Source organism: Polypterus senegalus, chromosome 17, assembly GCF_016835505.1.
Source record: "Polypterus senegalus isolate Bchr_013 chromosome 17, ASM1683550v1, whole genome shotgun sequence".
NCBI classification, from domain to species: domain Eukaryota; kingdom Metazoa; phylum Chordata; class Cladistia; order Polypteriformes; family Polypteridae; genus Polypterus; species Polypterus senegalus.
In genome coordinates, this window is record NC_053170.1 from 60,582,926 (window position 1) to 60,608,230 (window position 25,305).

Genomic DNA, 25,305 nt, shown 5'->3' on the forward strand with positions numbered 1-25,305 from the left:
GCCGCTCCATTATTGTACTTTGTCTAAGGCCATTTCAATGCTTTTTCCAGATATGTTGTTGGCTATGTACAGTGCATCCGGAAAGTATTCACAGAGCATCACTTTTCTACATTTTGTTATGTTACAGCCTTATTCCAAAATGGATTAAATTCATTTTTTCCTCAGAATTCTACACACAACACCTCATAATGACAACGTGAAAAAAGTCTACTTGAGATTTTTGCAAATTTATTGAAAATAAAAAAATTGAGAAAGCACATGTACATAAGTATTCACAGCCTTTGCCATGAAGCTCAAAACTGAGCTCAGGTGCATCCTGTTTTCTCCTGATCATCCTTGAAATGTTTCTGCAGCTTATTTGGAGTCCACCTGTGGTAAATTTAGTTGATTGGGCATGATTTGGAAACGCACACACCTGTCTATATAAGGTCCCACAGGTGACAGTTCATGTCAGAGCACAAACCAAGCATGAAGTCAAAGGAATTGTCTGTAGACCTCCGAGACAGGATAATCTTGAAGCACAAATCTGGGGAAGGTTACAGAAAAATTTCTGCTGCTTTGAAGGTCCCAATGAGCACAGTGGCCTCCATCATCCGTAAGTGGAGGAAGTTCGAAACCACCAAGACTCTTCCTAGAGCTGGCCGGCCATTTAAACTGAGCGATCAGGGGAGAAGGGCCTTAGTCAGGGAGGTGACCAAGAACCTAATGGTCACTCTGTCAGAGCTCCAGAGGTCTTCTGTGGAGAGAGGAGAACCTTCCAGAAGGACAACCGTCTCTGCAGCAATCCTCCAATCAGGCCTGTATGGTACAGTGGCCAGATGGAAGCCACTCCTTAGTAAAAGGCACATGGCAGCCCACCTGGGGTTTGCCAAAAGGCACCTGAAGGACTCTCAGACCATGAGAAACAAAATTCTCTGGTCTGAGGAGACAAAGATTGACCTCTTTGGTGTGAATGCCAGGCATCACATTTGGAGGAAACCAAGCACCGCTCATCACCAGGCCAATACCATCCCTATAGTGAAGCATGGTGGTGGCAGCATCATGCTGTGGGGATGTTTTTGAGCGGCAGAAACTGGGAAACTAGTCAGGATAAAGGGAAAGATGACTGCAGCAATGTAAAGGGACATTATGGATGAAAACCTGCTCCAGAGCGCTCTTGACCTCAGACTGGGGCGACGGTTCATCTTTCAGCAGGACAACGACCCTAAGCACACAGCCAAGATATCAAAGGAGTAGCTTCAGCACAACTCTGTGAATGTCCTTGAGTGGCCCAGCCAGAGCCCAGACTTGAATCAGATTGAACATCTCTGGAGAGATCTTAAAATGGCTGTGGCACCAACGCTTCCCATCCAACCTGATGGATCTTGACAGGTGCTGCAAAGAGGAATGGGAGAAACTGGCCAAGGAGAGGTGTGACAAGCTTGTGGCATCATATTCAATAAGACATGAGGCTGTAATTGCTGCCAAAGGAGTATCGACAAAGTATTGAGCAAAGGCTGTGAATACTTATGTACATGGGATTTCTCAGTTTTTTTATTTTTAATAAATTTGCAAAAACCTCAAGTAAACTTTTTTCACGTTATCATTTTGGGGTGTTGTGTGTAGAATTCTGAGGAAAAAAATGAATGCAATCCATTTTGGGATAAAGCTGTAACATAACGAAATGTGGAAAACGTGATGCACTGTGAATACTTTCCAGATGCACTGTATATCTGATCACCATAATAACTGTCAAGTAGCTTTCTGGCTTCTGCATAGCTTAGCCTTGGTGGTATTCGGGCACATCCTTTACCCATGTATTAAGGGGAGCCTTAGGTATATTGTATGAAATAATCTAGCTTATCTTGAATGTTCTCTAACACATTGCCTATAGTGTGATCGAAGGCCCTGAAGAAGTCTGAGGACAAGACAAAACCTTTTATTCTGCTAAAATCCAGGCACTTCCCAGCAGGTGGTGCAAGTGCATTGAGAAGGGTGGAGACTACATTGAGAAATTACATCAGTTTTGCTACTTTAGCTTTACTCCCCCTCGTACTTGCATTTCATATTATTTATTTAGTGTCATGTTTGACAATACTTTTATTTATTTACGTATTTATCCATGCACCCATCCAATTTCTAATCTCACTTTATCCTGAGCAGAGGCAGAGTCCCGGGGAAGTTGGAGACTATTCCAGAAAGCATAAAGCTTTTTTTTTTCTGTGCCAATTAAATATCACATAAATCTCATTCATCAGATTACAGTGTGCCAACTTTGCCAGTCAGTAAGACCCATGCAACCATGTTGGGACAAGAAAAACTCAACTGAAATTTAAAAAAAGGCACCCATCCTGTCACAAAGCTATTACAATTTGGGTGGTCAAGTGCCATTTAACCCTTTACAATGACAACTCTGCATCACAGTGAAACCTATTCATTGGATATGGCAAGTTTGCCAGCCAATTTCACCCATAAACTCACTTTGGGCCAGGTAAATCTCAGCTGAAACATAAAAAAGTAATCTTGTCACAAAGCTAGGAAAATAAGGGTTGCAAAATGCTGCACAACACTGTACTTCACCTGTTAAACATCAAAGTTAATCCATGTCAATAAAAATGTGAATGTGACAAATTTGCCAGTCAATTTGAGACAGGTGCACACATTGGACTGTATTAAACTCGACTGCAACTTAACAAAGGCATCTTCCCATTAAACATCACAGATAATTTAATTCATTGTCAAGTTTACCAGTCGGATGGATCCATGTAACTGCATTGGGACAGCAAAACTCAACTGCACTTTAATAAAGGCATTCACTTTTCTCTGAAAATTAGAGTGGGTCAACGACATACAACCCTGTATAATGCTAGTTGAATATCACATTGAAATGTGTTCATTAGATATATGGGAATATGACAAATTTGCCAGTCCACCCGACCAGTGAACCCAAAGTTCAACTGTACTTTAACAAAGGCATCTTTCTTTTCTCAAAACTAGTGTAGCCCAATGCCACATAACCCTCTGCAGTGCCCACTAAACATCTAATTCAATTTACTAGATATGGGAATGTGCCAACTTTGCCTCTCAATTTGAGCCATGTACCCTTTTGTATATAACAAAAGCATATGTGAAAATGAGGACTACCCAATATCACCTAATGCTTTACTGTGCCTATTAAACATCAGAGTACATCTTACTCATTAGATATGATGGTGTGCCAAGTTTGTCATTGAGTTGGGCAAAACTAAACTGCCATTTAACAAAAACTTTGAAAATTAAGTTGGTCCAATGAGGTATAAAATGTGGAAAATTGATTTCTTTTTTCAAATAAAAGGCCAATTTTAGTGATGCATGCTAATATCTTTATATGCTGCAGAATATTTTGACTGGCTTTTAACGCTGAATAAGTAACTGCTTTGAACAAGTTGTGTAAATGAGAAACTGGCTAGAAGAGATAAACTTAAGAAAAACACCAGACCTCCCAAAGACCCATAGGTGAAGTAAATAGACGGTCCAATGGTGCACTCCTTGTGATGGATTAGTGCCACAGACTGGGCTGATTGCCCATGGACATTCACTAAATTCTGCTAGGGAAAACTCTGGGCTCTGAGACATCCAGTTATATCATAAACATGCAACACCGAGGCAGCAACTGAACTGACGGGCAAATAGGCCCTTTAGGCCATATATATGGAGTAGGATCGCTGTCAAAAATAACTCCATTGTTCCACCTTTGCGGCACATGCATAGCAGCAAAAATTGATTGTTTCTTCTTCGATAGAGAATGTCTTGTGCGTCCTGTGACATATTTTTGACAGTTTGTTCTAGCCTGAGAACTGTACTCATAATTTTCAGAAGCAAGAGTAACTTTCAGAAGCACAAGCATAATTGACACATGAAATGTAAACATAACTTAAATTATTATGAGTTATTTTTGACAGCGATCTTACTTCATAGGAATTATTAAGGATAAGATTGAGCAACAACACGGCAACAGTCAGCATGAGTTCAGAAGAGGGAGATCATGTTTAACTAGCATGCTGGAATTCCATGAGGAAGCAACAAAAGGACATGATCAAACTGTACCATATATTATTTATGTTGACATTCAGACAGCATTTGATAAGGTTCCACACGAGAGGTTGGGCATCAAAGTAAAAATAGTGGGAGTTCTGGGTGTTGTTTGTAGATGGGTGTAAAACTGGCTGAGATACAAGAAGCAGAGGGTTATGGGGTAAGGAACCCTGTCAGAATTGGCTGATGGTAACAGTGGTGTTCCACAGTGGTCGGAGCTAGGGCTGCTTCTATTTTTAACATATATAAATGATTTGGACAGGAATATAAGTAACAACTTGGTTTAGTTTGCAAATGATACCAAAACAGGTGGATTGGGAAATAATCTCAAATCTGTTGAGTTATTACAGAAGGACTTGGACAGCATGCAGGCTTGGGCACATTTGTGACAGATGACATTTAATATCTATAAATATAAAGTATTCCATGTAGGGAGTAAAATTGCTAGCTTTGAATGCACAATGGGAGGTCTGAAAATCGAAAGTACACCTTATGAGGAGAACTGAGGTGTCACAGTGGACTTGACACTTTCAGCTTCCAGACAGTGTTCATAATCCTTTAAGAAAGCTAAAAGAATATTGGATTATTGTAGAGTACAAGCCCAAGGAGGTTATGCTCAAGCTTTATAACCAGGGGTGCACATAACATTTTAAGTGAGTTACTGAGGTAAGTACCAGGAGATGGTGTTTGGTAATCACCCCATATGTAGAGAGGTCTTAGTAAGTGGAGTCCTCCTCACTGTCCTCAATTGGTGTCTACCTCAGCTTCTTGTATTAAAGACGATGAAGATGCTGTAAATGCACATCCATGTCCCTGGTTGAGCTGCCTCTTTGCTGACTCCATCCACAGGTCAACAGGGTCAATGTCTCTGTGATCTTCCTTGACAAGTTAATGTGCATCAGGGCTGTGTGACAGATGAGATCTATACTTCTTTTTTATGTTTAGATGCAAGAATTCCTTCTCACAGGCTGCACTGCTCAAAGGCAGTATAAGAGACAGTTTAACCACATTGATGATATTAGAGTAAGCATCTAGATTGCTTACATTTATAATGTGGACCAAGCCATACACAGAGGATGTTGCCAAGTATTTTCCTGCTTGCTTTAACACTACAATTACCAGAGCCTACGAAAAAACTTGTAGATCCGTCCCACCTTAAATCGCTTCTCACCTCTCCATGAACGTCTTTTGTCCTGTAAATGTGTGGAAAAGCAGCAAACAGCCTGCTATCACATCCCCCACCTCACAGAGTTTTCTCAGCTCAAGTCTGTTTACCAGCGTGCAAGTTGCTTAGTTGCTTAGAGTTGTATAGAGTGAGAAGTCAAGCAAAATGACACCTTTTATAAATACTATATCATTATTTGGAACACATGCATTTCATGTGTGCTCCGTGTCTACAACGATCTATGTAAATACATCGTTAAAACAGAAACGTTTTTCATGTTTTAGAAATAATTGACAAAATGTAGACATGAAGTGTATAATGTGTGAAGCCTGAATTCCAAATATCAAAGAAACACTTTCACAAAAGGTACAAATATAACAGAACAAGTGCGCTTCTATTCAAGAATATAACTGCAGAAAAAGAACCCATGTTAGGGATTGACATGCATTTGCTACGATTGCTTCGGTGGTGCAACGGTATGCAACACATGAAGTGCAAGTGTTCCAAATAACGAACTATTGTACTTATAAAAGGTGTTATTTTGCTTGACTTCTCACTCTATACAACTCCAAGAAACTGACACTCAAGGAAACAGACTTGAGCTGAGAAAACTGTGTGGGGTGGGGGGATGTGATAGCAGGCTGCTTGCTGCTTATCCACACATTTCCTGGACAAAAGACACTGATGGAGAGGTGAGAAGCAATTTAAGGTGGGACGGATCTATGAGTTTCTTCGTAGGCTCTGGTAATTCTGGTGTTAAGCACATCTATTCTTTCACTCTGGTGTTTCTGCCAAGTTGCAAGGTGGCATCATATTTCTGAAGAATGGTACAAACTGTTGTGTTGCCAAAATTGTGGAGGTCTTGCTTCTCCTGAGGCCCAAGTTGAAGGATCAAATACTAAGAAATGATCATATGAATTGAGGGAGTCATATCTGATTTCAAACTCCTCAATTAACCTCCTGAGTAAGTTTGTCTTCTCCCTGTCAGCATCAGCATTAGAAACAACGTGTGTCCTGTAGCGGCCTTTATGATCACGCAGAAATGTGAACGGTCCATGGCTACCATGAGTTCATCCTTACATTCTTCAATGATCAGCTTTTCCTTCTGAGACCTAACATATGTAGTCTTTAAAATGCTGCCAATGTCAAGCATGTTGGCCAGAAAACACAAAAAATTTCCTGTGCAGATATGTTGCAAGTCACTGCTATCAGTTGTGGACAGCTGCATTTTAATGGCTGGCAATAGTCTTGATATTTTTTAACAGTGTGTCATACCTCAATGCAGACCATCAGATATTATGAAACCTACCCAGTTTCACAAAGGAGATCTCATTCTCTTCACACAACTTCTTCAGCACTACTGTGTTTTTGCTCCACCTATTTTGTAAATAAAACTGCAGCAGCTTGACCACAGACCGATTAAAGGTCTCACAGTATGGAACGCTGTGATCAGCCGATTTTGCTAAGTTTTCCAGTGTGTGCAGTGCACAAAATATACACAAGAGAGTCTTCCCACTGCAGCTAGTTGGCGTAGTTTTGGCAGAATGCTGTTGTACATACCAACGTTGACAGCAGCCATATATATGTATACGGCGACCAACTTTGTCATCCAATCATTCAAGAAGGTGTCCTGGAAAAGCTTCCCAAGTCCAGCCATTATGGCCTATGCAATTCTGTCAAGTACCCAGGTCAGTCAGTCCAAAGAAGACCTTTGTAAACTCTCTGTTGCTGGACAATGACAAAATATAAACAAACTCCTGCACGGTTTTAGTAATGTCCTAGGATCCAACAAAAATCAGTCCCCAGAGTTCAACAGACACCAACCTGGCTCTTAACTCCCTGCTGACAGAGCGTGTGATGGTCTGAATGATCCGCATTCCCCCTTTACATGAATGATACGCACCTCCAACATTTACTCCTAGTTGCTCCAAAAAAGGAATATCCTCAGCAAAGGAAGACAATGGACATGTGTGTTTAGCTTTATGAAAGGCGAGGAGAAAAGTATTATACAGAGCTTGCCGTTATTCTTCATTCAGCTTGTTTCAGAATCTTGCCAGTGGGCGCCTGGATATTTCTTCTTGACTAGCTTGTTTATTAGAAATAGACTGTACCACTTGCTTATGAAGAAAGATTAAAAGAGTTGGGCCTTATCAGTTTAAATAAAAGGAGATTAAGAGGAGACATCACTTAAGTGCTTAACAATATAAAGGGAAATAATACAGTGGTTATTTTAAAAAGAGTTCATCTTAGGCTATGGGGTTGGAAATTTATTAAGGGTAAATTTCACACAAACATTTCACGGTTTTTCAATACACAGAGAACCAAAGTCACATGGAATAGGCTACTACAGGAAGTGTGGTAGACAGTAGGGACATTTAAAACTAGATTTGATGTTTTTCTTACAGCAATTAAATGGAAAGGACTAGCAAGCTTTCTTGGGCTGAATGGCTGTTCTCATCTATATTGTTCTAATTGTTATACAAGACCTCCATGGCTAATCAAACACTGTATGCTTAACAAGCAAAAGGGGATAAGAGATAAAGATAATGAGTGGATTGGGTCAGTGATGATTTTTCGCCTCTTACTGTATGGGAGGATTTAAGCATTCATCTAGTTAAAGTAGTCAGAATTCTTTCAATTCTGTGCCAAATTACAGGGCTGCATCAGTACACATCCATCCATGTAAATGTTAATTAAAAGAAATGGTTGTTAAACAGCGGCAAAGTCAAAATTACATTATTATTTAAACACAAAGTGGATATTAAAAATATACTTGTATACTTATATTGTACTGAATAAAGTGGATTGATTAAGTAGTACTGCATTATAATATGGCAGAAGTAGGAGTATTAACAATCTATTTTTATATTGTGCATTTCTATTGTGAACAACAACTCAAGTGTAACATATAACTACAGAGACACAGTGACTTGTTCAAGATTACAAATTGAGTCAAACCTATGAAATAAACTGACAACCTTGAGATTTTGGATCCAGTACCTTAGCTACTACACCACACCATCTGCCTAAGGATTATTACATTTACAACAAGCTTGTGTTCTGAAAAAATCATAGCTTAACATAGAGAAATATAAATAACTCCAGGCTTACATGGATCACTTTAAAATAAAATGTTAATACAAATAATGAAGATTTACACTGTACACAAAATTTGAATCACTAGACTTATACATAACAGAAAATGATTGCATATATAGTCATATGAAAAATTCTTTGGATTTTTGTTTATTATTGGCTGAGCTTTCAAAGTAGCAACTTCCTTTTAATATATGACATGCCTTATGGAAACAGTAGTATTCAGCAGTGACATTAAGTATATTGGATTAACAGAAAATATGCAATATGCATCATAACAAAATTAGACAGGTGCATAAATTTGGGCACCCCAAAAGAGATATTACATCCATACTTAGTTGAGCCTCCTTTTGAAAATATAAAAGCCTCTAGACGCCTCCTATAGAGTGTCTGGATTCTAGATGGAGGTATTTTTGACCATTCTTCCATACAAAATCTCTCCAGTTCAGTTAAATTTGATGGCTGCTGAGCATGGACAGCTTGCTTCAAATCACCCCATAGATTTTCAATGATATTCAAGTCAGGGGATTATGATGCCCATTCCAGAACATTGTACTTCTCCCTCTGCATGGATGCCTTTGTAGATTTCAAACTGTGTTTTGGATCATTGTCTTGTTGGAATATCCAACACCTGCGTAACTTCAACTTTGTGACTGATGCTTGAACATTATCCTGAAGAATTTGTTGATATTGGGTTTAATTCATCTGACCCTTGACTTTAACAAGTGCCCCAGTCCCTGAACTAGCCACACAGCCCCATAGCATGATGGAACCTCCACCAAATTTGACAGTAGGTGGCAGGTGTTTTTCTTGGAATGCGGTTTTCTTCTTCCGCCATGCAAAGCGCTTTTTGTTCTGACCAAATAACTAAATTCTTGTCTCATCAGTCCAAAATGAATCTGGCTTGTCTAAATGAGCATTTGCATACAACGAGCGAGTCTGTTTGTGGCATGAGTGGAGAAAGGGCTTCTTTCTCATCACCCTGCCATACAGATGTTCTTTGTGCAAATTGCGCTGAATTGTAGAATGATGTAGAGATACACCATCTGCAGCAAGACTTTCTTGCAGGTCTTTGGAGGTGATCTGTGGGTTGGTTGTCTGTAACCAGTCTCACAATCCTGCGCATATGCCGCTCCTGTATTTTTCTTGGCCTGCCAGACCTGCTTGGTTTAACAGCAACTGTGTCTGTGGGCTTCCATTTCCTGATTACTTTCCTTACAGTTGAAATTGACAGTTTAAACCTCTGAGATAGCTTTTGTAGCCTTCCCCAAACCATGATACTGAACAATCTTTGTTTTAAGATGTTTTAAGAGTTGCTTTGAGGATCCTATGCTGTCACTCTTCAGAGGAGAGTCAAAAGGAAGCACAACTTGCAACTGACCACCTTAAATACCTTTTCCCATGATTGGACACACCTGTCTATGAAGTTCAAGGCTTAACGAGCTAATCCAACCAATTTGATGTTGAAAGTAATCAGTATTGAGCCGTTACATGCATTCAAATCAGCCAAATTACAAGGGTACCCAAATTTGTGCACAGCCAGTTTTTCACATTTGATTAAATTTCATACAACAAATACTGCTTCACTAAAAATCTTTGTTTGGAAAACACCCCAGTACTCAGATGTTCCTAGGAAATGAAAGGCATACCACTTTTTGTTGGAAGTAGAGTAAATTATTATGCAGGCTGAGAGGGGTTCCCAAACTTATTCATATGACTGTAAATCTTACCTTTTGCCTTAAACAACAGTAGTACAGTATTTACTAAAACAGTAAAATGCTGAAATACATACCAGGTTTGGCAGAGGATCCAAAATATACCAGGGCTGCAGGAAACAAGTTGGCCTAAAATAAAATAAATTGTAATCAACAGATGTTTAAATAATAAAATTTAATAAGTTCAGCTACTTCTATGGTAGCTACTTCAGTAACAATACATTCTGGCCATACATTACACATAAATCTAACTTATATAGTTACATAAAACAATCATAAAACATTTGAACAATGCAAGATGGAATCTCTCAAAATAATTAACGTAAAACAAATTAATACACATGTGGACAGCAATGCAGATAATACATATTTAGCGCATCATCACCGTTACTGCCTATTTAATAAGTTTTGAACTCACATAGCTAATCTGCATATGGAAAAGTATTCTTTAATATACAATAAGTATTTTATTTTTTTTAGTTATTATTGCTTTATACTGTGACAATTTGGGCAGCACGGTGGCGCAGTGGTAGCGCTGCTGCCTTGCAGTAAGGAGACCCGGGTTTGCTTCCCGGGTCCGTTTGCATGTTCTCCCTGTGTCTGCGTGGGTTTCCTCCGACAGTCCAAAGACATGCAGGTTAGGTGCACTGGCGATCCTAAATTGTCCCTAGTGTGTGCTTGGTGTGTGGGTGTGCCCTGCGGTGCCTGGGATGTGTTCCTGCCTTGCGCCCTTGTGCTGGCTGGGACTGGCTCCAGCGGACCCCCGCGACCCTGTGTTAGGATATAGCAGGTCGGAAAATGACTGACTGACTGACTTACTTTGACAATTTTACTTTTATAAGTCTGTCGGAAGGTACTCCATGGTCTCTACCAACTGAAACACTAAAGCTCATGGTTAGGTACTAATTGGTTTACTGTACTAAAACAGTATTATCTTAAACTTATAATAAAAAAAAAAAAAATAAAAAAAATACCCTGTCCTGGTAAATCCCACCACTGCTGAAATCTGGACATGCTGGAGCATCACAACCATTACTCTGCTCAACCCTGGAACTATTGAATTATAGCACTTTGTAACCATCCCCTCTCCTGGCTTCTCTGCAACTGATCTGATGGCATCTGCAAAGACAATGGCCAGTGCACCAAGACAGCCTCAGTTAACAAAGAGAGCAAGTGAGAGAGAATTTACTGACTACTTGGGCAACATTTACCATACCATTATTTAATGGGGTCTCTCAGCAGAGCCTGTTGTAGACCGTACACTGAAAAATTACTTAACACAAGCTTTGCACCAAAATTATTATTTGTGTCATGATTGTGACAAGACTAGGGCATGACTGATATGGATTTTTTTCATTAATTACAATATTGATATGTATGTGGCAAAGATTACTAATTAGTGATGCATATTGTATCAAACATGTCTGATGTGTAAGTATTAGGTGTTCTTAAAAAAAACCTGAATGAATAGACAATTTTATTAAATGTATAATGCTCTCACATGAAAATATTTAATTCAACATTTAAACAGTTTAAAAGATAGTTTTCTTATGATCCCAAAGTACAGAATCATCTTACATTTGTCATTCTCTCTTAAGTATAACTGTTCAATTGACGCTTAAATAGATAATAATAGTCCATGTTGACTTAGAATAAACTTTGCTGACAACAAAGCTGTCATATTATGCATTCTCATCTGATGATGCACTCTCGTCTGTCTGTATCTGATGATTTTATGAAGTAAGACTTTTATTGGGGAGGTAATGAATAAATAAATGATGGTATATCTTGAGAGATGCATATATCAATGGAATTAATTGAAGTGTATTTACCTGTATACATCTATGTATATGCAATACAATCAGAAGTGTGCTTCTCATAAGCTTGTCAGGCTTTAATTTATTTATTTTTGGCTTTTAAATGCTTTACAAGTTTGATCTGCAAATATTACTATGGCCGAAAGGAAGAGTTCCTGCTTATTAGACTTCTCCCTGACACTCAGTTGACACGAGACCGGAGCTAACCTATTACATTAGCTGATTATGAAGACAAATGCAAAGGTATGGGAAAAAATAAGCTAAGACTGTAGCCTTGAAAACAAGAATACTAAGAATCAAAAAAGAAGTCACATTTGAATGCTTTTTAACAACATAAACTACATAAGGGCACAAAGTTATAATATTGGAAATTTTATTTCCATTTAAAAAAGTACTTATCCTGAATAAAAAGCTGTTTGGAAGCCAAGAAATTCATGTTTTGGTCATAAACTGAGCCAGATGACTTGATTTACTAAAAAATATCAGTATCCTCCTTAAACAGTTGAAGTCCATCCATCCATCCATTTTCCAACCCGCTGAATCCGAACACAGGGTCACGGGGGTCTCCTGGAGTCAATCCCAGCCAACACAGGGCACAAGGCAGGAACCAATCCCGGACAGGGTGCCAACCCACCGCAGGACACACACAATTTTTTTAAATTATTTTTGCTTGAGCAGTTGTCTGCATGTACAAACCTTTTCTAATCACAACACATTCATCTAAGGAAGTCACAAAACTTGTATGGTAGTTATTCTCACAGCTTATATAGGGCCAGTAAAGACCACATAATACCAAAAAAATAAATAAATAAATAAAATAAACCTGTAAGACATTTTCTTCATTACAACTCTGTGCAAAAGAAAACATAACTGCTTTGTCAGGGTGTTTTAACATATGAAGATGTATTTGATGCATGCAAAAAAATGTCTGTTCATCCAATTAAATTCACTATCAGCAATGCATTTTGGAATGCTTCATATTTGTTTATTAAGTGTGGTTCACTCAAGAGTCAGAGTAACATATGCAGGCCTTCAGAGTAGCAGTTCCTTTTCCCAAAATGTATTTTTAAAAATACCTTGCCAGTTCTCAACAAACACAGCATATTGGAACACATTTACTGGCAAAAAGTGAAACCTCTTCAGAAAGATAACAGATTGTGTGTTTCAAAAATCAGACTAAATAAAGACAATTGATAAGAAAATTGATGCTGTAATAGTGGTTAATTCTTATCTGGAAAATCTCACAGTGTAAGTCTCTATCATGCAACTGCTTTGGCATACAGATACAAATGTATAACCATTTCAAAATTAAACTTCTTCAAACCGTTTCAAAGCTAAAGGTGCAGTGGCCATTTTGGCAGGGGTGAAACCCAGAATGGAAACATGAAATACTAAATTTTAACAGAAAAAGGAAAATGGTGAACTTCAAGTATAACATTCTTTTTCTTCTTTCGGCTGCTCCCGTTAGGGGTTGCCACAGCGGATCATCTTTTTCCATATCTTTCTGTCCTCTGCATCTTGTTCTGTTACACCCATCACCTGCATGTCTTCTCTCACCCCATCCATAAACCTTCTCTTAGGCCTTCCTCTTTTTCTCTTGCCTGGCAGCTCTATCCTTAGCATTCTTCTCCCAATATACCTAGCATCTCTCCTCTGCACATGTCCAAACCAATGCAATCTTGCCTCTCTGACTTTGTCTCCCAACTGTCCAACTTGAGCTGATCCTCTAATGTAGTCATTTCTAATCCTATCCATCCTCATCAAACCCAATGCAAATCTAAGCATCTTTAACTCTGCTACCTCCAGCTGTCTCCTGCTTTCTGGTCAGTGCCACCATCTCCAACCCATATAACATAGCTGGTCTCACTGCTGTCCTGTAGAGCTTCCCTTTCACTCTTGCTGATATCCGTCTGTCACAAATTAGTCCTGTCACTCTTCTCCACCCATTCCACCCTGCCTGCACTCTCGTTTTCACCTCTCTTCCACAATCCTCATTACTCTGTACTGTTGATCCCAAGTATTTAAACTCATCCGCCTTCGCCAACTCTACTCCTTGCATCCTCACCATTCCACTGACCTCCCTCTCATTTACACACATGTATTACGTCTTGTTCTTACTGAAATTCATTCCTCACCTCTCCAGAGCACATCTCCACCTCTCCAGGGTCTCCTCAACCTGCTCCCTACTATCGCTACAGATCACAATGTCAACAGCAAACATCATAGTCCATGGGGACTCCTGTCTAATCTTGTCTGTCAACCTGTCCATCACCATTGCAAATAAGAAAGTGCTCAGAGCCAATCCCTAATGTAATCCTACCTCCACCTTGAATGCATCCGTCACTCCTACCACAGACCTCGCCACAGTCACACTACCCTTGTACATATACTGTACAACTCTCACATACTTCTCTGCCACTCCCGACTTCCCCATACAATATCACAGCTCCTCTTGAGGCACACTGCCATATGCTTTCTCCAGGTCCACAAAGGCACAATGCAACTCCTTCTGGCCTTCTCTATACTTCTCCATCAACACCCTCAGAGCAAATATCGCATCTGTGGTGTTCTTTCTTGGCATGAAACCAAACTGCTGATCACTAATCATTACCTCACTTCTTAACCTAGCCTACACTACTCTTTCCCATAACTTTAAGCTGTGGCTCATCAATTTCATCCCCCTGTAGTTACTACAGTCCTGCACATCCCCCTTATTCTTAAATATCAGCACCAGTACACTTCTTCTCCACTCCTCAGGCATCCCCTCACTTTCCAAGATTCCATTAAACAATCTGGTTAAAAACTGCACTGCCATCTCTCCTAAACACATTCATGCTTCCGAAGGTATGTCATCAGGATCAACAGCTTTTCCATTCTTCATCCTCTTCATAGCTGTCCTTACATCCTCCTTGGTAATCCGTTGCACATCCTGATTCACTATCTCCATATCGTCCAACCTCTTCTCTCTCTCTCTCGTTCTCTTCATTCTTAAGCATCTCACAGTACTCTTTCCATCTGCTCAACACACTCTCCTCGATTGTGAGTACGTTTCCATCTTTATCCTTTATTACCCTAACCTGCTGCACATCTTTCCCAGCTCGGTCCCTCTGTCTAGCCAATCGGTACAGGTCCTTTTTTCCCTCCTTAGTGTCCAACATACACCTCATCATACACCTTTTCTTTAGCCTTCACCATCTCTCTATTCACCTTGTACCGTATCTCCTTGCACTCTTGTCTACTTTCTGCATCTCTCTGACTATCTCACTTCTTTGCCATCCTCTTCCTCTGCATACTGTCCTGTACATCCCTATTCCACCACCAGGTTTCCTTTTCCTCTTTCCTATGTCCAGATGTCACGCCAAATACCCTTCTTGCTGTCACCCTTACTACATCTGCTGTAGTTTCCCAACTGTGTGGTAATTCTTCACTACCACCCAGTGCCTGTCTCACCTTCTCCCTAAATTCAACCTTGCAGTCTTCCTTTTTCAAATTCCACCATTTGATCCTTGGCTCTGCCCTCACTCTCTTCCTCTTCTTGATCTCCAACGTCATCCTACAGACCACCATCCTATGCTGCTTAACTACACTTTCCCCTGTCACCATTTTGCAGTCATCAATCTCCTTCAGATTGACTCTTCTGCATAGGATGTAATCTACCTTTGTGCATCTTCCTCCACTTTGTACGTAACCCTATGTTCTTAAAATAAGTATTCACCACAGCCATGTCCATCCTTTTGCTAAAATCCACTATCCTCTGACCTTCTTCATTCCTCTCTTTGACACCATACCTACCCATCACCTCCTTGTCTCCTCTGTTCCCTTCACCAACATGTCTATTGAAAACTGTTTCAATCACCACTTTCTGTCCCTTTGGTACACTGTTCATCACTTTATCCAACTCACTCCAAAAATCATCTTTCTCATCCATTGCAAACCCAACTTGCGGGGCATATGCACTAACAACATTCATCATCACACCTCCAATTTCCAGCTTCATAATCTCTGCCTGACACTCTTTTCACCTCCAAAACACTCTTGACATACTGTTCCTTCAGAATAACTCCTACCTTATTTCTCCTCCCATCCACACCATGATAGAACAATTTCAATCCACCTCCAATCCACCTGGCCTTACTCCCCTTCCATTTAGTCTCCTGCACGCACAATACATCAACCTTCCTTCTCTCCATCATATCGGCTAACTCGCTCCCCTTACCAGTCATACTGCCAACATTCAAAGTTCCTACTCTCAGACCAACACTGTTTACCTTCCTCCTCTCCTCCTGCCTTCGGACACGTCCGCCCCCCTTCTTGTCCTTCCGCTGAAATAGTATTTACCCTATAGATATAATACATAGATATAATAGATGAAATAGTATATACCCTATCAAGCTCTGAGAATTTTGCGACTGACATCAGCTCCATCGGTGGGGGATGGGATAACAGGAGCTTGCTGCTTGTGCTGATTGATTGCAAAACAAAAGACGCTGATGGAGAGGTGCGAAGGAATTTAAGGTGGCCCTTTTTTGTAGGCTTCAAGGATTTCAGTGTTAACAATGATCTCCTCTATTGGGTCGCAGAACATGAGGGGGAGGTACAGTCCCTACTCCTAGTCCCATAGACCTTCTGGTGGAAGATCTGTGAACTAGTGCACATGCACCTCCTAGGCGCCCTTCTGGGAACAGAAAAGATCTTAGAGCTCATTAAGCTCTGCTTTAAGTGTCTTGGGATTAATGAGGAGGTCCACCGCTTTTGTAACTCATGCCCTGAGTGTCAACTGCGACAGATTCCTCTAGTCCCCCTTCCACTAATTAAGATTCCCTTTGAACGCATCGGGGTTGACCTCGTTGGACCCCTTGAACCCTCTACAAGAGGACATAAATATATCACTGCAACACTGAAATCATACTGTCAGTCGGAAAGTGAGCAAATAGCACCACAAATCCGGAAAGCCAGTGAGAAAGAGTAGCACTGAAACCGTACTGGGAAAAATGGCAGGGAGGGGTGCTCTGTTTTTAAGGAGCGTTTGTGTTGAACTGTGCTGCCATCTAACGGACGTTGCCGATGGTAACTACAGAGAGAAGTGACATACAACCGGTGCTGCATTTGGGGGAAATGGTGGGGGAAGCATGCTGTCTTTTTAAGGTGAGTGTCTGTTCAAGCGTTGTGCGATATAACGGAGGTTGGCAAATGAAATACAGCACTATTAGTCCATGTGGGAGTGTGACTCGCGGAAACGCGGGTGTGTCAGCCGGTCACATGCACTGGGTCGTTCACGTTTTACATCCATACAGCAGTTCCCCTTCACACGATCAAAGCAGTCGGCCTTCTCATACTAGGACACTTGCACCATCTCTTGGCAATTTAAAGAAACATAGGTAAAGAGCGACATACAGGGATCAAACGTGCTGCAAGATGGCACCACCATGAACGTCTGTTGCAACATGTGTGCCGAACGTTGTGTCGGTTGTGCCCTTCGCTTCACCATGAACATTTTTCCCATGACCTCCACTTGGTCACAAAGGAGCCCCATTCCCAGTTTGGAGGCGATCGGATGCCCAGTGCAAATTTGTATGGCGGACAAACAAACATACACAGACACATACATACATAGACTCTGCTTTATATATTAGATGGAGGAAAATATTTGTAATTTGTTTGAATTAAATACAAAAAGTTTTTAATTTATTTTTTCTCTACTTGTCATAATCCATAACATTCTCAGCACTTGTTCTAGAAAGCAAAAATATAGCTCTTAATTTAACTGATTTATACAAGCCGACCAAAAGGATTTAACACAAGTTCAAAACATTCCCCATTTCTTTGGAGGGTATGTTTAGAAGAGGAAGGTTACTAGTTAACACTCTTACAACTGGTAATTGAAACCATTTTGAATTACAGTATACTGTAGCTTGCTATAGTTCGGTGATCAAACAGAAAGCTACAAAGATCAGAAAGATGATTGTTAAATAAGAAGACTGAACCCAAAAAAAAAAAACAACAAACAATGTAACAATTGTACCTTACATTTTCATACAGTCAAAATAAGTGTTTTAAAACAAGACAAAACCAAAGCTGCACCAATAAGATGAAATGAAGAAAAAAAAAACACCATTGGGAGTTTTAAATTTATCTAACCAAACAGCAGGCTCTTCAATAAATAACAGGAATGTTTTTACATGGTTACTAAAACCATACACTGTTTCAACAACTTAGCGGCACTTGATCAAATGAGTACTGCCCAAACAAAAATATGTTAAAGTGATCTAATAATTTAACTGAATGTGTGCAAAAATACAAATATGATTCTGTTATTAACTAACACATGTAATTTATATTGAATGCCAATACAAGTTACATTAGTAACCAGCAGAGTTATCATAGTCAATCAAAGGGAGTTATTCATTAGAAATTGGTAACTACTTGTTCCAAATTGTAATGGGATTATTATACTCATTACCATGCAAACACTGTATGTACCAATTGGAAAGTACAAAGGGTGACAAACAGATGCCCTTTCAACTTTTTAATAATGGGAAAATAACAAGAACAGTGAAACATGGAGATGGTAAACGATAAAATCATGTAAGCCGGCTAGCTGCAGTTTTTACTGTGTAACATGATAAACATGTCTGTGTCTCTTAAGTCTTGGTGATCTTTCCAGTATCAAAATAACACAATGTGATCAAAAAGAAAGCATCTTCATTTGATAATAATTTATCTTACACACACAAAAAATTAAGGTAAAGGCTGATTTACAAGTACAAAGAATTCTTTTTTTTCTTTTGCAGGAACATTAATCTCATTTTTTTCTTCCCATTTCTTTAATGTCAGGACAGAGCACTATATTTTATAATTTTCATTTTATTGGATATTAAAGAGTTGTTTTTGCCTCTGTAAATCTTATTGCTTATTAGCACTTTAATCGAGAGGTTGGACATTTCATCACAATGAACAAAAATATTTACATAGCTGTTACACATGTAATTAAAAAGTTCCTGGAGAAACGCAGACATAAATATCAAACGAATCCCAATCCCAATCTTTCTTATATTCTGTAAGTGCCTTGAGCATGGGAAAGGCGCTATATAAATAAAATGTATTATTATGATTATTAGAATTGCTTAAACGAGTGAATGGTGGAGGCAGGGAGTTCAGGACAGACCAAATTTAGAACTGTAAATGAGGAGACAAACAATGGTGTAAACCAAAATATGCACAACAACATATTTTCTAACCCAAAGCTTAACACTAGAATTACCAGAGTCTACGAAAAAACTTGTAGATCCGGCCCACCATAAAATTGTTCACACCTCTTCGCCAGCGTCCTTTGTAGTGGACCAGTTTGCAGCTGGCTATTCCATCCCCCCACTGACTTAGAACATACACAAACTTTTCCCAGCTCATTCCTTGATTGATTATCTCGGAGTAAAGGGGAGTTTTAGAGTGGAAATAATAGATCATTATTTGGAACACACGCATTTCATGTGTGTTCCGTTTCTGCAGTAATCTGTGTAAACAGATTGTTAAAACAGAACATTTTTCATACTTTAGTAATAAATGTTACAAAATATAGGCATAAACTATAGAATGTGTGAAGCATGAAGTCCAAACATCAAATAAACACTTTCACTAAAGGTTCAAGAATGATGCAACAGCTTCTGTGGCTTAGCGATAAGATTTGATGACTCAGAGCCCAGCAGGCTTGCCATGCCTCAGACACCAGAGTTTGATTCCCAGTTGGGGAAAAAGTGTTTTTTTATTTTTAACCTCAAACGGACATAAAACGTATAAATTGGTATGCACTGTCAGTTAAATGAGATCGTTATATTTTCATGTGGGATGCTCCTTTTAAAATATTTTTTAACAACTGAGACTGCAATTAACATGAACAAGTGTCCTTATAACTGTTATTTTTAAGATCCATAACACACAGACAGACAGAGCACTGCGTAATAGAGAGAAAGACAGACAGGCAGAGAAGTCACTAGATATATAAACAAACAGGGAAGGCACATGTACTGAAAGAAAAAAAGATCAACATGTGGACTGAATAAGCTCATGTGCTCTAATCCAACCATCTGACTCTAAGTAACAGCGCAAGTACAGACGCTAAACCAAGTTTATGTGTGTGTGTACTGTATAATATTAACAAAAAAAGCAGCTTACTACTGAAAACGGCAAATATAGGAGTAAGTCAGGATCGAGCCGGGGACTCTTGATTACACTTGGTTTGCGTCCGTACTTGTGCTGAATAAGGACACTTATATCTCTACCTTTTCTAAACAAAACTGTTCGCTCTGCTTACTCCAGTCTGCATTGGCTCTGCCCTCCATATTGTTTTCCCATATAGCTCCCTCATTGCCACCTCTCGTCAGTATTTGCAGCCAGATATCCCTGGCCGCCTCAAGTCAGTACCTGCATAGTTTGAACTGTATCACGGTCTGCCCTCACAACGATCCTATCACAGGTTAGATGTTGCTCATCAGCAAGAAACTACATGCTGCATGAAGATCGCTCAGACCAGTCTCTCTCTGCATCTTGCAATCCTCTGTCCCAAAAAACTGACCTCCCTCACCCTCCTATTTTATCAATTTACCCTTGATATGCAGGCACTGTCCCGGGTAATTCCTGCTACAGCTAAAAAGGACACAACTACACCAATCATTCAATTAAATGTGCATATTAATCAGCCACTCCATGTCAACATGTCTTTGTCAGTATTGTCTAACTTCATAGAGTGGCACTGCTGTTTCAAAATAGCTTTGTGTCATTGAATGTCACATTTTGTCAAAAACATACATATTATACCTTTGGCCAGTGTGTAGTGTGAGGTGACGAGGCAATCACCTCAGGCTACACTTTGTTAAGGACAGAATTTTCATGAAACTTTTTTTAAGCATTGTAAAATAATAAAACATGAAACAAGTTGATTGTGAACCTTAAGAATTGCTTATCCAGGATTAAGTCTCTAAATTCTGCTTTGCAAGTGATTCAGTTCTGATGTGACTGTGTAGTGATAAGTAATCTAAAGTTTGAAAATTATTACTCTTTTTTAAATTTATTTTAATTAGAAGAAGATAACATTCCATACAATCAAGTCAAACTTACAGCAAAATTCAACACCCACCAAACAGAAAGAGAGGACAGCCAACAACCAAACCTACTCTTTAAAAGCAGCAAGAAAAGAAGAGTATCCTTTTCCCTGAAATGGAAGCTTATTCCACAATGTTACTCATTAGATCCGGCCATATTTAAAAAGAGTTTTGAGCACATCTTCTAAATGAGAATGAGGGAAAGCCAATTACGGTTTGTGTTTTTCCTTCTCCACTTTAAGCCCATCTGGGAGTACACCAAACAAAGTTATTACTGTAATGGATTCGGAGTGATTGTGACATCAAGGCTGTCTGATAGGCATTCAAAAGATTATTGTCCAAAATGTTGTTAATTTGGTGCATGCTCAGAACATGTGACCCAGTGAGGCTGGAGCTGACAATTTTAAGTGAGATAAATGTGCTTGATAAAAGATTTTAAGTTGAATGAATGAATGGTTTGCACATATGGAGCTAGAATGTATTCTGTGCATGGCTGCCATCCACTCCTTTTCTGAAATAAGCAAGTGAGCATATAATTAATTAAATAGATACCAATATAATAATTCAAGCTTTAAAAAAAAAAAAAAAAGGATGGCTGGAAAGTAAATAAAACATAATATATAGTGGCAGGAAATGTTGCATTACAAATGGTCCAGGTTGCAGTCTTCCAAGTAGAATCTTCTTTGCCAGAACACGGTGTGACTCATGATTGGGCACTTCAAAAGTATTTTGGGATCAGTCTTAACTCTTTATCTGCTTCGTCCAGAGAAGTAAAAATGTAAAACTGATCTTCAATAACTACTTTCAGTTTGGCAGGGCACAAGAGACTGTATCTGATTTCAGCTCTACATAGGCACTGGTTAATGCTGAAGAATGTGGCACATTTAGCAGCTGGTACAGGGAAGAAATCTGGGAAAATGCAGTTATTTTCAAATATAATCTCCTCTTTCAATTTGAGAAGAGACACCAAGTTTTCTTCGGCCTGTAGTTTGTTGAAACGGACAATCAGGCTTTTCAGTTTAGAGGCATTCAAACCATGTATACGGTAGGCTGCTGAGATCAAGATGTCTGATTTAAAGTCATCTATGGTTATTTTAGAGAATAGTTCAGCTATGAATTTCACTGGATAATGAATTGGAATTTACCATTTTTCAGGAAGACCTTTGATTTTGATGTTATTCCCTCTATCATCCATGGCAACCAGTTTGTCAGCGAGCACTTTGCATTCTAATTTTGCTTTTTCATCCACTGCGGAAGTCGATTGTTCAACTATTTCAACATGAGTCAGAAATGTTTGCTTAACATCTTTAAGTTGAGCAGGAAACACTATAATGTTACTCTATAATTTACTCCTGTTTTCCTGGATTTTTCCATCAATTTTTCGTTGCATTTCTGTAAAGGTTGTAGTAAACTTTGCACTTATACATATCTCCAGGGCTTTTATATCCCGAAGCCGTTTCTCATTTTTCTCGTTTAGGCCCTTCAATTCTTTCTTAATATTCATTATATCTCTATTTTCCTTCATTATATGTTTCTTTATATCATTTATGTCTAAATCCCAGAGTGCAGCAATCATTACCATCAACTAAGATAGTGTGTTTCTATCTTTCCCATTTTCCATAGGCAGAGTTGTGAGTCCAGTGGGGGATGATGTGGCTGACTTGTAGGGGGTATTAGCTGCAGTTGAAAGTGGGAATGAAAAGGCCATGCTTGACTCCAATAGTCATCCTGGAATCGAAAAATACTGCTTGCCCTCCTCGCTTGCAGTTTCTCTCCCACTAACACTCTTGGCTGGAGCCAATGCTGCAGCGTCAGGTCCTGGCAGGTCTTTACCTTCGCCTGTCCATCTCTGGGAGGCTGTACCGTGAACATGAGGAAATTTTGCTGCCTTATCTTTTTCCTTCTCCCTTTCTTTCTGAACCCTTTTGTTTGCCGCTGATTCTTATTTTTACTTGCGTGTAATATAATTAAATACTCCCAGGATGAGTAAATACAGGACACCTCAGAAATATAAAAAAAAAAAAGGTAAAATAACGCTACCGCTAACAGAGTTCCCTCAACATGTCCATCTTCTACAACAGACGAGACCAATCGTACATAACTTTGGAAAACTAATAAAAATTAATAAATTAATAAATCTGACAAATATGGCCTAGTAAATGAACATGATGACTTGAAATTCTTTACCATGCGGAACATTGCCCAAAGAAGCTTTTAATGGAATCATCTCTGATGAATCTGTCCGCATGGCTCTCTCAGAAAAATATGCATTTGAGGTGTGACATTGTAGAAAAAAACATGGCAACTGGGCTGTATTGGCCAACTTTATCTTTTTTTTGTTTTGCATTTCACATTTCTGTATAAAGACCAAATCTGTTTCAGATAAGTGCAAGTAAACAAAAACTTTCAAAAGTTGTGTAAGAGACTTTAGTTAGGGAAATTCTCTATTTAAGCTACCTTCCTGCTAAGTAGTTTACAGTTATGGCACTGACAACTTTGTAATTTTAATTTTAGCAGCCCCATAAACTCTAACCATATAAATTATATTTAGAGTGGTACAGCAGTAAGAACTGCTGAGTTGTAATCAAGGGGTCGCAGGTTCAATCCTGGCTGCCTCACAAATTTACCATTTTGAGTAGTGAGCTGTTCTTATTGTTAATATTACAGTATACAATAAAAAAATATATTTGATTTGTGTTCGTAGCAGCCAGTGTAAATTTATGGTACTTGAAAAGTTACTGTTTTTTTTTCCACTTTTATTCTCTCAGTCACGATCATGATACAACCCCCCACCCCAGATCTGGCGCTGTTACGTTTTTATTTGAAACTGGGAATAACTGTGGATGTGAGTGGTGTTTTCAGACAATGTAAATGTAAATTCTGTGATGTTATAAATTTATAAATTTACTTGTAAAAGTTAACTTTTTTCAGAACTGACCTCTCTGTACTATTCTTTCCTCTGCATGTCCTGGAGTACAAAAGAAACACCACCATGTACCAAAATGTGGAGACTGGCAAAGATTGGAAAAAAAATGCTGTCAATGATTACAACCGCAAGAAGGCATGTGAATGAATATGAATAATATGAATAATGTTGCATTGGTGCCACAATGTTTTCTGAAATGTACTATACAGGTCATAAAATGAATTATTCCAAATATCATATATACCTATGTCTCTGTTTTTTGTCAGTGCGGCTTTCACATCATGGACCATAAGGTGCATGCTAATTCAGCGTGAGCAGGAACACTCAATAAAATGGAATAAAAAAGTTATGAAAAAAAATTCAAGTGACGGTGAGATATGAAGCATTTGTGTGTCAGCTTTTATTCATCCAGATCACTGAATTTCCAGTTCCATTGTCTCAAAACACCACTCACATCTATAGTTTTTCGCAGTTTCAAATAAAAACTAACAGTGTCTGATCTGTGGGGGGAGGGGGGTTTGTATCGTGATCATGACTGAGAGAATAAAAGTGAAATAAAAAGCTAACTTTTACAAGTACTATAAATTTACACACGCTGTTACTGGCACAAAACAAATGTATATTTTTATTGTATAATATTAACAATAACAGCTATTCAAAATGGTAAATTTGTGCAGCACCCTGGATCGATCCCATGGTCTCTTGATTGCACAGCAGTTGTTATCACTGCACCACAGAAGCTGTTGTATTACACTTGCACCTTTTGTGAAAGTGCTTATTTGATATTTAAACTTCAGGCTTCACACATTATACAGTTTATGTCAACATTTTGTCATTTATTACTAAAACGTGAAAAACGTTTCTGTTTTAACTAAGTGTTTACATAGACTGTTGCAGACACGGAACACACATGAAATGTATGTATTCCAAATAACGATCTATTATTTCTCCTCTAAAACTCCAGCCGGGAGAACTTCTTGCACTTTCTGCAGCAGTAGGAGGATGGTATAGCAGGCAGCTTGCTGCTTGTGCTGGTTGACACATTTACAAGACAAAAGATGCTCACGGAGAGGTGCAAAGGGATTTAGGTTGGCCAGATTTACAAGTTTTTTCGAAGGCTTTGGTAATTCTAGTGTTAACAATGATCACGTAAAACGGCATCTAATACAGATAAAGCAATCCCTGATCTTTAGAAATGCAGGGTAGGGCAATATTGGGTTGGGGGTGGGGGGTGGGTGTTTGGGGTGGAGCTGGAGACAGTGGTGGGAAATGTGTGGTTTTAAATTCACCTTGTCACAGGCAGCATTAAGTAACACACTAACACTGCTAACACCCTTTCCTAGTGACACTGTAACCTTACCTATCTAACCTGCCCTGCCAAAAACTGTATCGCCAATGCAGCAATACTTTATAGAGGGGGGAGAAATGTAAATAAATA

General features: G+C 39.1%; 1 protein-coding gene across 1 annotated transcript in view; it reads right to left on the reverse strand.

Annotated features, from left to right (window-relative positions):
- The window catches only part of aspscr1 (ASPSCR1 tether for SLC2A4, UBX domain containing), a 796,571-nt gene that overhangs the window by 120,494 nt on the left and 650,772 nt on the right, over window positions 1-25,305 (reverse strand). Inside the window, exon 14 of the mRNA XM_039739373.1 lies at window positions 10,107-10,158. Coding sequence (XP_039595307.1) covers window positions 10,107-10,158 — 52 coding nt within the window. The remainder of the gene's footprint in view (window positions 1-10,106; window positions 10,159-25,305) is intronic.